This window comes from Penicillium robsamsonii (genome assembly GCF_028829455.1).
Source record: "Penicillium robsamsonii strain IBT 29466 chromosome Unknown utg000005l_segment0_segment0, whole genome shotgun sequence".
In the NCBI taxonomy this organism is placed as follows: domain Eukaryota; kingdom Fungi; phylum Ascomycota; class Eurotiomycetes; order Eurotiales; family Aspergillaceae; genus Penicillium; species Penicillium robsamsonii.
This window is the reverse complement of record NW_026643223.1, coordinates 3039436-3056253: the sequence shown is the minus strand read 5'-3', so window position 1 is coordinate 3056253 and position 16818 is coordinate 3039436. Positions and strand designations below refer to the sequence as shown.

Sequence of the window (16818 nt, the reverse complement as noted above, 5' to 3'; positions counted from 1 at the left end):
CTAGCCACTCAACTGCCCACAACACCAGCCACCACCGTCTCATCCTCATTACATTCATATGTAGGAAACACATATTTATAGATCATCAAGGATAATCCATCTTATTGTGTTTCCTGGCTAGGGATTATCAAGAGGTCTTGTATTCTATAGGTTTGCACGATTTGAACAATATAAACCTCCCATTTTCAGGGTTCCACTAGAGAGGGATTAGTAGGCGTCTCTAGTATATCCATGAATATATCAAGTCCCCACCTTATGAATTACGAGTCGTCTCGCAGAAGAATTTGAGGCAGATGGCGGGTCACGTTCCTCTCTAGCAGGATGGACCTGTGTTTACTCCATTTATGCCTTTCCCCCTAAACTGCCACTACAACTACAGGTACGAAATACCTAGTAGAGAGATAAATACATCTTTTTGTTACTTCTCGGATACCTACAGCCAACAGTTTCATCTATTGATCGTGCCAACCCATCAACTTCTGTCGTCTCCATGTATTGTCTCTCCACATTAATTAACCTTTGGACCCTATGATGAATTGCCGTTGAGCATTGCCCTGCAGGTTTGTATCAAAGAGCCCGTAAATATATCACATTTGAGCCTCATGAAGTCATGGAAATTATGATCCAATCTCTTCGAGATGCGTGTTTACGACAAATTGGATATAAATGATACTTTACACGTAAAGTGACCGCGGAGATACAGCTTCATACGTGCTAGGGCCTCAGCCCTACCAAATTGATCTCATGAGTGAAAAGCCAACGAGCAGTGTCATATCTGATGATATGCTAAAATCCCTTGCGTATCCCCCTAGTTTGGGCACGTTTGCATTAAAGATGCGACTTGATGTTACATCTAAAACAATTCAATTCCAATCTAAGTAGGTGACCCGCACCAAGAGGATTAATATAAAATAAAGCTAAATGTCCGAGATAAGAAAAAGAGGGGAAAGTACACAGTACACGTCGGCTAAAACAAATCCTTTTTGACATGGCGTCGGATCTTCGGGAATGTTGCCATCCATTTTCCTGGCATATCATGCACGAATGGCTACCCCCCGGTCACTCTGCCCCTCCATCACATGTTTCTCTTCAAATCAGAGACAAGGGAAATAGAAAATCGAAAATCAAGTCCACGCATAGTTCTCTCTTAGACCGCAAGGGTCCCCAACGCCAAGTATACAATGCATTAGTGCGTCATTCCTTCATATAGGTGTCATAGGCAGAACAATACTGTCTCGGGCGTGCTCGGACTTTGGGATGCATGAGCTCATCGACAAACTAATGCATCTGACTAGCGCAATGTTTCCGAATAATTCACTGACCCTTCAAATATCCGTATGGTTGATGTGGTCATGGAGTCAACGCTGAATGGACTCCGTTGTCTATTCAGCCTCTAGACAGCGAGGGTCTCTGAGTGGTTGAGGTCGGATGATTTGATCCAACCGCCCATGTGATCAGTGTTTCGTTGGAATTGTTCGTCGTCACTATTTTGAGTTGTCTCTTGTTAGCTGATTATTCTCATGGGAAGAGGCAGATAGTAAATATTGGGCTTACCTCACTTTTGGCTCTGTGTACGTATTGTCAGAGGTTTTTGGAGTGGAGGAGCTTGCAACGGCAGCATTCGAAGTGTCCGTATTGGTAGTGGTTTGCTGGGGGGAAGATTGATTTGAAGAATCCATTGTGTTTGATATAGTTTGCGCAGGGGAATTGTACTTTTGGCACTTGGGATGTGCTTGCAGTATTCCAAGCAGGGTTTAAGCACGAGTGGGCTGGTTGGAATATCAGAAGGGAGACGTGAACTCTCAAAGAAGAGGAGATTATAGTTGCTTTATATCTGAGAATCCCCATCACATTAAGACATCAAGAATCAAATGCTACATCCTCAAACACCGGTGTGCGAACTTCATGCAATTCTATATTGCGATCACTGGATTAGGTATCGGCTCCGGAGCAACGGACCTAATAGACCAATAGCTATTGCCGCCGTCATTGCGCGCGTGTCATTAAGGAGGGATCGAATACGTGACTCATTGGCCAGCGTCGAGTATTGCAGATGGTATCGGGCCAGTATATTATTTTTTGTAGTCCCTAGAGCCTCATTCCCGCAGTAAACACGGCCAACTTGTCAAATCAGTGCGAAATGCGGTTGCCTTGTTACCATGCGAACCATATATGCAAAGATCTTGCTTTTTAGATTGTTTTGGATCTTTTAGATCTACCCGTGCTAGCCGGTCAAGTCCAGGGCTGCAGAGTACATTGTACATCCAACCCAATTTATGCTTCACCTTTGTATATCTAAAAGCCAATCAAAATCAATCCTTATGGCTAAATGTATAGATATATGAAACCGATTCCCCGCATGTATACATCCCATCTATGTATTCCAAGGTTATGTCTCTGGGTATCAATCACATTATTGCCCCAGGACTTTCTCAGCACGGACTTCAGTACAAGACTATTCTCTAGGATTCAACTTTGGAACACATCCCGGTTTTGTGCAGGGGCCAATTTTAATTTCGTCAGGAATTGGCGTATTTCATCGCGCTTGGACGCAGAGCTAAGCGACAACACATCCTGGAGAGCTTGCCACCTGGTTGAGATGAGTACTAAAAGAACCGAAAGAGTAATACAGGTAACCTAGAATATTATTCCACGAGTAACGGTCTCTATAAAAATGAAAATGAATAAAATAAATAAAATCTTATACTTCCCCGGCCCTTGCCGCTTATCTTATCACCGGAGCGCGCCGACCTCGGGACATCTCCGCATTAGCTTTAACCAACATCCAATCCAATTTCGCTTGTCTTTCTTTTCTCTCCCTCTCATAGAGCTGTAGACCTGCACGCTGGAAAGTGGCGGACTACTAGACAACACATTCATCCACACAACCTACACCTAAAAGCTCACTATGGCGCCGATCCTCTCAACCAACCCGACAGTCACGCTCACTCCAGAGCCTCTTACACTGGAGAACTTTGCACAATTCGGCGTAGCGGTAGTATCCCCATTACCGCGACAACTAAATATCGCCCCACAACTATCATCCCTGCCGCCACACGACCCAACCCCGGTCCTGGCGAACCAAAACTCTGCTCTCAAGTATAGTCCCATCTCCCCGCTCCTCGACCGCTACACCAATGTCTGTCCAAGCGGCCAGCCCTCCGAGGCACGAATGACCATGTTCTGCTGCTTTCCGCGCAATTTGCGCACTGTCAGCACTGGCCCTCAGCTGCCCGACAAGGAGGTCTTTGATGTGCGTATCCTTGAACGCCACCCGTTTACGAATCAGACTTTCATTCCGGTCGATCTATCGGCTCATTCCAAGGTCGGGGACGGTGAAGAAGAGCCGCTGTTTTTGGTTGTGGTTGCGCCCACTTTGAAGGGGAGCACGGCTACCGCGAAAAATGAGGCCGGGGAGACGATTACTATTCGGGACCCGCCTGATCTGAATAATGTGAAGGCCTTTGTTGCGCGTGGCGGTCAGGCTGTTACTTATGGTGTTGGGACGTGGCATGCGCCTATGGTAGTTTTGGGTCGTCGCAGGGTCGATTTTGTGGTTGTGCAGTTTGTTAATGGGGTTGGGGATGAGGATTGTCAGGAGGCTGCGTTTGGGGAGGGTGTTGTTGTTGATCTTGGTCGGAAGGGTCAACTTGGCCGGGTTGAGAAGGGCCCGAGGTTGTGGTCGGCTAAGCTCTGATCCGTAGACGGATGTTTATGAAAAAACTTGCAAAGGGTTGGGTTCTTAGGCTGAAACCGAAGACTCGACAGTTGGCTGAAAAAAAAAAAAAGCAAGGAATCTGCAAACCTTGCTTTGTGATTTGTGGTATCTTTAACAGGAGAAGCCGAAATATTGTACATAAATATTATACATAGTACTCTTCAAATACATATTAACAAATGGCATTTCACCTTCAAGTACGCCGAGGCGAGGGTTGGTCTTCATCAGCAACTCGAGGTGGAATTTCATCTCTCATTTTCTGGCGGACCCGCGTAGCCAGCTCAAGGGTTTCTTTGGGCAAACCAGCCAGTTGAGCAACCTTTAGAGCATGAGACTGGCGATTGACACCTTTCCGCAGCCGGTGGACGAAAGAGAAGGCACCCGAAGCCATGTCTTTCACATCCGTGCAGTATCTCGCCAGTTTGTCAAAGTCCTCTGTCATATCCGCAAGGGCATGGAAATGAGTAGCAAAAAGCACCCGAGACTGGTTGTGGTTGTGTAAATGATGCAGACATGCAAAGCTAACAGCTGTGCCATCTTCGGGGGTTGTACCTCGGCCCACTTCATCCATAATCACAAATGACTTGGGCGTGGCTTGTTTGAGGATGGTAGCTGTTTCCAACATCTCCACCATGAACGTCGACTGGTCACGGAAGAGGTCATCCGCTGCACCAATTCGACTGAAGATCTGATCGACGATACCGATCTCGGCATAAGCTGCGGGTACGAAAGATCCGACTTGCGCGAGGATTGTGATTAAAGCGTTTTGTCGCAAAAAGGTACTTTTACCTGCCATGTTGGGGCCAGTAATGAGCCAGATCCGCTCGGAATCGCCCAGGAAGCAATCGTTGCTCACGAACGACCGCCCTTGCTCCTCTAAGCCCAGTTTGACCGTGGGATGTCTTCCACCGACAATTTTATGACAAGTACCGTCGTTGAGAATTGGTCGTACCATTTGCTGTTCCTGGGCGAGAGTTGCAAATGAACACGCCACATCCAACTCATCCATGACTGCTGCGTTTCGGCGAATCTTGACAAGGTTCAGGATCACCTCACGACGTAGACGTTCAAAGATGGTTTGCTCCTCTTGACGGATCCGAATCTTCACATGGTCCATTTTGACCCCCAGCTCTGTCCAGGCTGGTAGATAGAATGACCGGGTAGATTTGGTCGATGAGACATTTCGAGTGACCCCCAGGTCTTCCAGGGATTTTTGGGATATCTTTGCCCCTTTAACATGGCAGATGTGGCCTAACCCTGGTGTCCATTTAAGGCTGAGAGCTGACGAATCAACCGAATCACGGAGACGTTGAGTCAACGAAGTCTTTTCATCGCCCAACCGTTCAAGTTCCGCATGGAGTCCATTTAAAGTCGTACTTGCATCACGCCTCATAATCCAGGTATCGAGGGGACCGGAGTCTGTATCAGCCACAACTGTTCGCTCGCCCTTCTTCGCTCTAATCTTTTTCGGCAGTGCTACAAGCTCGCTGGATGTGGCTTCATCCATAGTAACCTTTTGAGCCAGACTAGCTGCCTCTGCGGCGGTACTATCCTCGATGCGTTGCTTTTGTAACAATCCTTCTTCATCAATGGCCGCAAGAATTTGATCCGCCAGCGCGATGGGACCATCGAGAAAAAGCCGCGAGATCATAATAGCAAGACTGTGATTCAAATCTGAAGCGCTGGATGAGACCAAAAGTCTATTGTGATCTAGAAGAACTTGTCTGACTTCTTTAGAGGCCTCAATGGCGCGAGAAAGACAAATTAAGTCATCCGGGTCTCCTTTTCCAAAAGCGAATTTCTGGACCAGACGCTGAGAATCATGACTGCGCTTCAAAAGTTGGATGATGCTGTCACGGAGCTCCACGTGTTCTATGAAGACCGACACAAGGTCGAGACGCTCATTGATGACTTGTAAGGAGGTAGATGGGGAGGCTGCGTATAAATGCATCAGTAAAAGCCACATAGAAAGAGGTAAATTTTAGTTGGGCATACTGAGTCGGTCTCGTAAAAGCCGTGCGCCACTTTTTGTAGAAGTCCTCCGCACAGCGTGCAGGAGACTTCCTTTCCCAAACCCGTCTCTCGCTGTTTCTATAATCTCAAGACCACTCAGACTATTACGATCAATGCTCATTGATTCATTCAAATGTCTTCGAATTGGAGGCTGCAGCTTGATATTCGATCCTTGCAACTGCACGCGAGTGTACTCGAGCAGGCTGTACCCAGCTGCTACTTCCTCCGGTGTGAATGAGCCGCGAGTATCTTCAGGAACAGGAGACTCTAACATTGGCCCCCATTCAGATACCGGTTTGAATACTCCGGGGTATTGGAAGAAGGTGACAAGGCGATGGTCGTGTCCAACAAGCATTTGCAGTTCATGCCCAATAAGATCTTGCACATTCTGATCTACCAGAATCTCACGAGCTCCAATCCGAGCAATCGCAGACGGAAGCATTTGAGTCGTTGTAAGCTGAGTGAAGAAATCACCAGTTGAGAGGTCAAGCCATGATAATCCTACTTGTTGGGGCACAGAAGACAATACATGCTGATGAGATGATTGGAGATCGTTGTCAACGTGTTGCTTCAATTGCGATTGCAAAGACGGGACATCCAAGTATATGGCCAACAGAAAATTATGCTCGGAGGGATCAATGAACTTCTCATCAATCAGCGTGCCAGGTGTGATGATCCTAGCAACCTTCCGATCAAACAGGAGGCCTCCTGTGCGTGCCTTGTCCTCTGCATTTATGGCGAACTCTTCGCTGATAGCCACATACTTATTGAGATCTCCGACGAGGGTTTTGAGAAAACGATCGAGCTGGAAAAAGGGGAAGCCAGCCATCGGGACTGGCCCGCCGTTGGTCTTTTTGGTCGCGAGCTTGAGATTGAGCAATGGTGCCAGCTCCTCTGCTTGTTCAAAATAAAGCTACAGAATACAATCTCAGCATGGGATTCTTTAGCCATGTAGTGCCTATTACCGTACCTCATAGAAGCCCCCGACTCGGGTCAAGACAACACAGTTCTTGAACGTCTGCATATTGTTTCGATGCCCCTGCACCACAGTTGGGTAACGAGGAGCCTCATCCACCCGGTCATCGTATGCCTCGAGTTTCAAGACTCCTTGGGGAAGGTCTTTCAACTTTACTGTCGCTTTAGTTTTTGCGCCTCGTATGTAAGCTTTCGGTGCGGCGGTGGACACGCGTGGATGTATGTAGGTTCGACGCGCATGGTGACATATAGTCCGGTGTATGTGGCAACGATAAGATGAACGTATTAAAGTCGTTAGAGGCCTCATATAAACTGGCATTAAATGAGAAATAGACAGACCAGGGCGCATTGTTGCGACGCGCTCCAAACCCTCAACCGTTTGGGGTGGCAGAACCATCAAAGCTCCCCTCCTTCCGCCTTCGCCACCGAAATCTTCCCGAGCTGCACCCTCCTTGACTTCATCTATCTACAACCTTGGGTGATATTTCTCCTTTACAAGTGACCTTACTTGCGGCAGGAGGATGAGCCAGGTTTGTGAGGCCATTTAAAATCGATCACTCGCCGACATCTCGTGTCTCGGCGCGACCTGAATCTCGACTCTCCGCAGATTCTTGTCGCAACTCACTCTTTCTATCATCATTTCCCCCCATTGATCTAGCCATACAACCACTAAGATGGCGGACCAAAATATTTCGCAGTACAAGTACTCGGCGATGTCCAACCTGGTTCTCCAGGCGGACCGTCGTTTTATCAGTCGCACCCATGACGAACCCACTGGAGACCCGGAGTCTCTGGCGGGTCGCATTGGGATCCGGGAGATGGGTGGACGAGTCGCGCGTGACGACGCGCCCAAATCTAAGAAGGCAGCTCTGACAGCTCTCGAGCGGGGCGCAATCGGTGAGGGTGAAGATGTGCTTTTACGCGAACAAAAAAAACGCCACCGCGGCCAACCAGCACAACTACGAGGCCAGGGCATCCTTTCAGCAGCCGATGCCTTCGTCGAAGGCTTAAAATATCGTCCCCGCACACCCGCCACACGAGCTACCTATGACCTTATTCTCACAATCACCGGGAGCCAGCTGGGCGATGTCCCCCACGAAGTCGTCCGAAGTGCCGCCGATGCTGTTCTGGAACTACTCAAGGACGAAGATATGAAGGATTTCGATAAAAAGAAGGAGATTGATGATCTTCTAGGAACCTCAATGAACCCCAAAGAGTTCAACGAGCTCGTGAACCTGGGCAAAAAGATTACAGACTACGATGCCCAGGACGAAGAGGAAGAGATGGAAGGCGGCCTCGATGAAGAGAGCGGCGAACTTGATGAACGCCAAGGTGTTGCTGTCGTCTTCGATGAAGAAGATGAAGACGATGAGCGCATGGGCACCATGGACGAAGTTCGAGATGAGGATGACCTCAGCGACGAAGAGGAAGAAGAAGAAGCGGAACGGCTTGCAACCGACAATGCTGCAGCAGCCCAAGGCGAAGACGGCGATGAAATGGTCATCGATGGAGGTCTTGGCCGAGATGATAAAGCTGCAGAGAAGACCGGATTGAAGGTCTCCGCTCGCCAAATCGATGCCTACTGGCTACAACGTCAAATCGGTGCCATATATACAGATGCTCACGTCCAGCACGAAAAAACAGATGAGGCACTTGAAATCCTCGGTGGAAAGGAACAGGATGGAACATTAAAACCCTTGCGCGATGTTGAGAACGACCTCATGGAACTCTTCGACTATGACCATCCCGATCTCGTTGCTAAATTAGTCACCAACCGCGACAAGGCCGTCTGGGTTACCCGCTGGAGAAGAGTCGCAGAGGATGACGATGCGCGCAATCTCGTGGAGCTCGAGATGGTCGAAGCCGGTCAACGTGCCATCCTTGATGAAATCCGTGGCAAAGAAGCTGGCGACGAACTCGGAGCACCAGCAGACAAGAAGATAAAGCTTGACTTGATGGATGTCGACGTTCCTTCAGGCCCAACTACCGACGAAAAACCCGCTGAAGGTGCCCCGGGTGGCATTCTCCAGCCCAAGAAAACGATCAACTTGGAAAATCTAGTCTTCCATCAAGGCAATCACCTTATGACCAACCCCAATGTTAAGCTTCCCCAGGGCTCAACTAAGCGAGCATTCAAGGGATACGAAGAGATCCATGTGCCGCCACCCAAGGCCAAGAAGGAGGCTGGAGAAAAGAATATCCCGACCACTGAGCTGCCAGAATGGGCCCGTGTTGGATTTGGAACCTCAAAGGAACTCAACCGTGTGCAGACAAGGTGCTACCCTTCAGCTTTCCATGACGATGGAAATTTGCTTGTTTGTGCTCCTACAGGTTCCGGCAAGACCAACGTTGCTATGCTCACGATCCTCCGAGAAATCGGGAAGAATCGCAACCCTGAAACGGGAGAGATAATGTTGGATGACTTCAAGATTGTGTACATCTCTCCCTTGAAGGCTTTGGTTCAAGAACAAGTTGGCAACCTTGGCAAGCGCCTGGAGCCCTATGGTATCCGAGTGTCCGAGCTTACAGGTGATCGTCAGCTCACCAAGCAGCAAATTGCCGATACTCAGATCATCGTCACCACTCCCGAGAAGTACGACGTTATCACAAGAAAGGCAACCGAGACTAGCTACACCAACCTTGTTCGCCTTGTTGTCATCGACGAGATTCACCTTCTCCACGATGAGCGTGGCCCTGTCCTTGAGAGCATCGTCAGCCGAACGATTCGCAGAACCGAGCAGACTGGAGAACCTGTGCGAATTGTGGGTCTCAGTGCTACCCTTCCAAACTACCGCGATGTCGGAAGCTTCCTGCGCGCAGATCCCGTCAAGGGCATGTTCCATTTCGATGGCAGCTACCGCCCTTGTCCCCTCAAGCAGGAATTCATCGGTGTCACCGAAAAGAAAGCCATCAAGCAGCTAAAGACGATGAACGACATTTGTTATACCAAGGTTATGGAGCAGGTTGGACAGCACAGAAACCAAATGCTTATCTTCGTCCACTCTCGAAAGGAGACTGCCAAGACCGCGAAGTACATCAGAGACAAGGCCCTTGAGAATGAAACAATTGGTCAGATTCTGCGCAGTGACGCGGCTAGTCGTGCTATTCTTTCCGAAGAAGCAGATTCTGTGGATGATGCCAATCTGAAGGATCTCATGCCGTACGGTCTCGGTATTCACCATGCTGGTCTGAGTCTTGCCGATCGTGATTCAGTCCAGGCACTTTTCGCCGATGGAAGCCTTCAGGTCCTCGTTTGTACAGCAACACTGGCCTGGGGTGTCAACCTTCCCGCCCACACTGTTATCATTAAGGGAACCCAAGTCTATTCTCCCGAGAAGGGCGCCTGGGTTGAGTTGAGCCCGCAAGATGTTCTGCAAATGTTAGGACGAGCTGGTCGACCCCAATACGATACCTTCGGTGAGGGTATCATTATCACATCCCAAGCTGAGATTCAATACTATCTCTCGCTCTTAAACCAACAGCTTCCAATTGAGTCCCAGCTGGTGAGCAAATTAGCGGACAATCTGAATGCTGAGATTGTGCTTGGCAATGTTCGTACTCGCGATGAGGGTGTGGATTGGCTAGGCTACACTTACCTTTACGTTCGGATGCTCCGATCACCTGGCCTGTACAGTGTTGGCGCCGACTATCAGGACGATGACGCCCTGGTGCAAAAGCGAGTGGATCTTGTTCACTCCGCTGCAGCGGTCCTCGAGAAGGCCGGTCTTGTCAAGTATGAAAAGAAGACTGGACGTCTGCAGTCGACTGAACTTGGACGTATCTCTTCGCACTACTACATTGGTCACAATTCCATGCTCACCTACTCCCAACACCTTCAACCTTCCATTACAACCATCGAATTGTTCCGAATCTTTGCCCTGAGTGATGAGTTCAAGTACATCCCCGTCCGCCAGGACGAGAAGCTCGAGCTTGGAAAACTGTTGGGCCGTGTTCCCGTCCCTGTTAAGGAAACCATTGATGAGCCCCACGCGAAGATCAATGTTCTTTTGCAGGCTTACATCTCCAGACTCAAGCTTGAGGGGCTTGCGCTGATGGCAGACATGGTCTATGTCACTCAATCTGCTGGACGTATCATCCGCGCGATCTTCGAGATTTGCCTGAAGAAGGGATGGTCCTCGGTGGCCAAGACTGCGCTCGATCTCTGCAAAATGGCTGAGAGGCGCATGTGGCCAACGATGTCCCCCCTTCGCCAATTCCCCCACTGCCCAAGGGATGTTTTGCAGAAGGCGGAACGCATTGACGTGCCTTGGGGTAGTTATTTCGATTTGGATCCTCCCCGCATGGGTGAGCTTCTGAGCATGCCTAAGGCTGGACGTGTTGTGTGCGACCTGGTGTCTAAGTTCCCTCGACTCGACGTTCAAGCTCAAGTGCAGCCCATCACGCGATCCATGCTGCGTGTAGAGTTGACCATTACCCCCAACTTTGTCTGGGATGACGAAGTGCATGGCAATGCTCAAGATTTCTGGATTTTGGTTGAGGACTGTGACGGAGAGGAGATTTTGTTCCACGATCGCTTCTTGCTCCGTGGTGAATTTGCCAAGTCCGAAATGAATGAGCATCTTGTCGAATTCACTGTTCCTGTCTCTGAGCCGATGCCCCCCAACTACTTCATCTCGCTTGTGTCTGACCGGTGGATGCATTCTGAGACGAAGATTGCCGTATCCTTCCAGAAGCTAGTTCTCCCCGAGCGCTTCCCTCCCCATACACCTTTGCTCGACATGCAGCGCGCACCCGTCAAGGCACTGAAGCGTGAGGACTACCAAGCGTTGTACCCCAACTGGGAGCATTTCAACAAGATCCAGTCTCAGGTCTTCAAGTCAGTCTTCGACACCGATGAGAACATCTTCATTGGCGCTCCCACGGGAAGTGGAAAGACTGTTTGCGCTGAGTTGGCCTTGCTTCGTCACTGGTCAAAGCAGGATAGCGGCCGGGCAGTTTACATTGCGCCCTTCCAGGAGCTTGTCGACCACCGACTAGCTGATTGGCAGAAGCGCCTTGGTGGTCTGGATGGAGGCAAAACCATTGTCAAGCTTACGGGCGAAACCACAGCCGATTTGAAGCTTCTCGAACAGGCTGACCTTGTGCTTGCCACTCCTACTCAGTGGGACGTGTTGTCTCGCCAGTGGCAGCGACGTAAGAACATTCAGACGGTGCAACTATTCATCCCCGACGAGCTTCACTTGATCGGCGGTTACGCTGGATATGTGTACGAAGTAATCGTGTCTCGCATGCACTACATCGCTCTCCAGACTGAGAACGAAATGCGCATTGTTGGTCTTAGTGTACCTCTTTCCAATGCTCGGGACATCGGAGAGTGGATCGGTGCCAACAAGCACACGATCTACAACTTCAGCCCGCATGCCCGTCCTGTTCCTCTGGAGCTTCACCTTCAATCTTATAGCATTCCTCACTTTCCCTCTGCCATGCTCGCGATGGCTCGCCCGGCCTACCAGTCGATTTTGCAGCTCTCTCCCGATAAGCCTGCCCTGGTCTTCGTTCCAAGCCGCAAGCAGGTTCGTGCGACCGCCGCGGATCTCCTCTCGGCGTGCGCCATCGACAACGATGAAGATCGTTTCCTGAATGCCGATGTCAGTGAGCTTTCTCCTTTGCTGGAGCGTGTTCACGAGCAGACCCTTGCCACGTCGCTTTCTCACGGTATTGGCTACTACCACGAGGCTCTCAATGCCACTGACAAGCGCATTGTCTTGCACCTGTTCAGCATTGGTGCGATTCAGGTGCTGTTGGCTTCGAGAGATGTGTGCTGGGAGTTGGACATCACCGCTCACTTGGTCATTGTCATGAACACTCAATTCTTCGATGGCCGTGAGCATCGTTACATTGACTACCCCATCAGCGATATCTTGCAGATGTTCGGCAAAGCCTCTCGTCCCGGTCAGGACAAGCTTGGCCGTGGTGTTCTTATGGTGCCAGCAGTGAAGCGCGACTACTACAAGAAGTTCTTGAACGAGGCCTTGCCTGTCGAGAGTCACCTGCAGGTGTACCTTCACGATGCCTTTGTGACTGAAGCCAGCACAAGGACTATCTCCTCCACCCAGGATGCGGTTGATTGGATGACATATACCTATTTCTATCGCCGTCTCCTTGCAAACCCCAGTTTCTACGGTCTTAGCGATGTGAGTCACGAGGGACTCAGCACGTTCCTGTCAGAGCTGGTGGAGAACACATTGAAGGAGTTGTCAGAGGCAAAGATCATTGATGTTGATGAAGAAGACGACAGCGTTTCGCCTTTGAACGCTGCCATGATCGCTGCTTACTACAACATCTCGTTCATCACCATGCAAACCTTCTTGTTATCTCTCTCGTCCCGGACAAAGCTCAAGGGCATCCTGGAGATTGTGACCTCGGCGACTGAGTTCGAGTCTATCCAGATGCGTCGCCATGAGAATCACATTCTCCGCCGCGTGTATGATCGTGTACCGGTCAAGATGTCAGAGGTTTCCTTCGACTCTCCTCATTTCAAGGCCTTTGTCCTCCTCCAGGCCCACTTCTCCCGCATGCAACTTCCTCTTGATCTCGCGAAGGATCAAGAAGATATTGTTCGCAAGGTTCTCAACCTGCTCAGCGCTTGTGTGGATGTCCTCTCATCCGAGGGTCATCTCAACGCGATGAACGCAATGGAATTGTCCCAGATGGTGGTTCAGGCCATGTGGGATCGTGATAGCCCACTGAAGCAAATTCCCCACTTCTCTCCTGAGGTTATCAAGGTAGCCAATGAATACAAGTATGTTTCATCCCTAAAATCTCCAGACGCATTTGCTAATCTCCCTTTGCACAGGATCAACGATATCTTCGAATTCATGGAGGCCATGGACCCATCCGAGAACAAGGATTACGCTACTTTGGTCAAACGCCTCGGCCTCGATAACAAGCAATTGGCGCAAGCTGCGGCTTTCACCAACGAGAAGTACCCCAACATCGAGCTTGACTTCGAAGTTGAGGATGCCGAGGGCATCACTTCTGGCGAACCCGCATACCTCAAGGTCAAGATCGAGCGGGACATCGAAGAAGACGAGGAGCCCGACGCCACTGTCCACGCACCATTCTACCCCAGCCAAAAGATGGAGAACTGGTGGTTGGTTGTTGGTGACGAGAAGACCAAGAGCCTGCTGGCTATTAAGCGTGTCACCATCGGCCGCAAGCTCGAACTGCGTCTTGAATATGTCGTCCCTACGCCCGGAGACCATGAGTTGACGCTCTACCTTATGAGCGACAGCTACGTTGGCGTGGATCAGGCCCCCACATTCCGTGTCAATGCGGCAGAGGGAATGGACGAGGATGAGAGCGAAGAAGAAGAGTAAATTTCATGATCTGGGTTGCAGTTTGTAATAATAGTCTATGTTTCCAAAGCCTTAGATAAGAGGTGTTTCATATTACTTTGCTTTTTTTTTTCGATGTAACACTAGACCTCAGCTTACATTCCCCATTCACTACTTCATCTAGAATCTGGAATCTACACAATTACCAGTATAGAGATTATATATATAGTTATTTATACGTATCTATCTAGTTCATTGTGCAATAAGATAAATAACCAACTGGCAAATGAAGTCATGCAAGGTACATGGCGCTTAACCTAATCAGGGCTATAACCCCCGCATGATCAGTTGCTCCCCAACCTCCTCTTCTCCAACTCCTCTGCTCTCATCTTTCTCTTCAATATCATCAATAGCATCCTAAGTCGTGTTCTGGGTGTTTTGTTTATCCCAAAATCCTGTTGATATCTTCATTTAAGCTCAATTCGGCCCTGGAAGCTCCCGAGCTTCCTATCTTATCTACCATACGATCTGATATGGCAATTCGGACCATGAAGTTCACTCCCGAGTAAGTATAAGTACTGTTGATATACTAGACAATTCGACATGAATCTTTAGTTTAAGCATATTTGAAAACACTCAACTAACACTGAAATCTCTAGGGTCCTGCTCGGAGCACCCAGGCGGTCCTCAGCCGTTCCCAATGCGGCCGGCACCCTAGCGGTCTACACGCAGACATCCTACTCCTTCGAGTCCCATTCAAAGACCAATGAAATCCGCGTTATAGATATCAGCTCCGGCCGATCTGCCCTTATCACCAACGACGCCGGTGCCAGTAACCCACAGTGGGTGGACGACAGCGACAAATTAGTTTGGCTAAAGACCAAGGGCAACGGCAATACAAGCTTCATTGTCGGCGATGCCCGCCAGGCTGATGAAACATACACCGCAGGCACTGTCCCAGGCCCCGTATCGGATCTGAAGGTGGTCCTGCTGGAGCCAGGAAAGGTTGGTTTCGCCGTGACAGGCAAGGCCAATACAGATGGATCGCTGTACAACCCCCACGATGCGAAGAAGCCACATACCACCGGTAAACTGTACACATCTCTCTTTGTTAGACACTGGGACTCGTATGTCGAGCCCCAGAAGAACGCGATCTTCTATGGTTTGCTGGAACAGGCTCCCCTGTCTCCGGCTCGTAGACAGGCTGGGAAGTACTCCATCTCGGGCCTCACAAACTTGATCGCGGTCTCGGGACTGGCGGGTGTTGAGTCGCCGATTCCGCCTTTTGGTGGTACTGGGGACTTCGATATCAGTCCGTCGGCTATTGTGTTTATTGCGAAAGACCCTAACCTAAACCCCGCGACTCATACTTCGTGCTCGTGCTACTATGCTCCCATGTTCTCGTGGACTAGCATGAGTGAGCCTGAATCGAAGATCTGTAAAGTTGCCGGTCTTCAGGGAGCGATGTCGTCTCCAGTCCTTAGCTCAGACGGTAGCTCTATTGCCGTTCTGGCGATGCGCGAGGATGGCTATGAGTCTGATAAGAACCGTATCCTATATGTTCCCAACCCATGGAATGGAGATATGATCGAGATCTTCCAGTCGGATGATGGCGAAGGACTCTGGGATCTCAGTCCCTCGGTCGTGTCGTTTGCTCATGATGACAAGTCGCTGCTCCTTCACGTCGAGGAGGTTGGCCGCGGAGTTCTCTACCAGCTGCCGTTAGAGAATGTGCACACAATCAAGCCCGACTCTCTAAAGAGACTCACCAGGTCGGGATATGTGAACGACGCCGTTCCTGCAGCTGCCAAATCCCCCAAGCTGTTCATCTCTAGCAGCAGCCTGGTCGATAATAGCCTGTGGACCATCATTGACCCAGCCAAACCAGACGATGTCCAAATGATATCTTCAAACGGAAGGGGCGGCAGTGCATTCGGCTTGTCCTCGGCCCAGGTCGATGAGATCTGGTTCACGGGAGCTGAAGACCACCCTGTTCACGCGTGGGTTGTGAAGCCGTCCGACTTCAAACCTGGGAACAAATACCCGCTCGCGTATTTGATCCACGGTGGACCCCAGGGCGCGTGGAACGATCAGTGGAGCACACGCTGGAACCCCGCTGTTTTCGCCGAACAAGGCTACGTCGTGATCACCCCCAACCCAACGGGCAGTACTGGCTATGGCCAGCCTTTCACCGACGGAATCCAGGGACAATGGGGCGGGCGGCCCTACGAGGACCTGGTTAAGGGATTCGCCTATATCGAGCAGCACCTAGATTATGTTGACACGACGCGCGCGGTTGCACTGGGCGCCTCGTATGGCGGCTACATGATGAACTGGATGCAGGGAAATCTGCTCGGGCGCAAGTTCAAGGCGTTGGTTACCCACGACGGAGTGTTTAGCATGACCTCCCAGATGGCTAGTGAAGAGCAGTACTTCCCTCTGCACGACCTGAAAGGACCAATCTGGAAGGTGCCGGAGAACTGGGCGAAGTGGGATCCATCGCGATTCACGGAACACTGGCAGACGCCTCATCTGATCATTCACAACGAGCTAGATTACCGTCTAACCATCGCGGAGGGTCTGGCTGCGTTTAATGTGCTCCAGATGCGCGGCATTGATAGTGCGTTCTTGACGTTCCCCGATGAGAATCATTGGGTACTGAACCCTGAAAACTCGCTCATGTGGCACCGGACCGTGTTGAACTGGATTAACAAGTACGTGGGCCTCCCGGCTGTGTCAGAGGAACCCGATCTGTCGCACGGAGTGGGCAGTTTGTCGCTGCGATAATAGCTTTGTTTTTGGTTTGGGCCAATG

General features: G+C 50.1%; 5 protein-coding genes across 5 annotated transcripts; 3 read left to right on the top strand and 2 right to left on the bottom strand.

The window, feature by feature from the left end:
- Positions 1-1393: 1393 nt before the first annotated feature.
- On the bottom strand, positions 1394-1679 carry N7447_009186 (uncharacterized protein; the record flags this gene model as incomplete). The annotated part of the gene is made up of 2 exons (XM_057233448.1): positions 1394-1484; positions 1555-1679. The coding sequence occupies 2 exons, from the start codon at positions 1677-1679 to the stop codon at positions 1394-1396; spliced, it is 216 nt and encodes a 71-aa protein (XP_057082990.1).
- A 1229-nt stretch (positions 1680-2908) lies between these two features.
- On the top strand, positions 2909-3697 carry N7447_009185 (ureidoglycolate hydrolase; the record flags this gene model as incomplete). The annotated part of the gene is made up of 1 exon (XM_057233447.1): positions 2909-3697. The coding sequence occupies one exon, from the start codon at positions 2909-2911 to the stop codon at positions 3695-3697; it is 789 nt and encodes a 262-aa protein (XP_057082989.1).
- A 214-nt stretch (positions 3698-3911) lies between these two features.
- N7447_009184 (mismatch repair ATPase MSH1) lies at positions 3912-6946 on the bottom strand (the record flags this gene model as incomplete). Its single annotated transcript, XM_057233446.1, has 4 exons — positions 3912-5653; positions 5714-6644; positions 6702-6862; positions 6916-6946. 4 exons carry the CDS (start codon positions 6944-6946, stop codon positions 3912-3914), a joined length of 2865 nt encoding a protein of 954 aa, XP_057082988.1.
- A 434-nt stretch (positions 6947-7380) lies between these two features.
- On the top strand, positions 7381-14046 carry N7447_009183 (ATP-dependent RNA helicase BRR2; the record flags this gene model as incomplete). The annotated part of the gene is made up of 1 exon (XM_057233445.1): positions 7381-14046. The coding sequence occupies one exon, from the start codon at positions 7381-7383 to the stop codon at positions 14044-14046; it is 6666 nt and encodes a 2221-aa protein (XP_057082987.1).
- A 506-nt stretch (positions 14047-14552) lies between these two features.
- N7447_009182 (oligopeptidase family protein) lies at positions 14553-16791 on the top strand (the record flags this gene model as incomplete). Its single annotated transcript, XM_057233444.1, has 2 exons — positions 14553-14569; positions 14664-16791. The coding sequence occupies 2 exons, from the start codon at positions 14553-14555 to the stop codon at positions 16789-16791; spliced, it is 2145 nt and encodes a 714-aa protein (XP_057082986.1).
- Between the last annotated feature and the right edge of the window lie 27 nt (positions 16792-16818).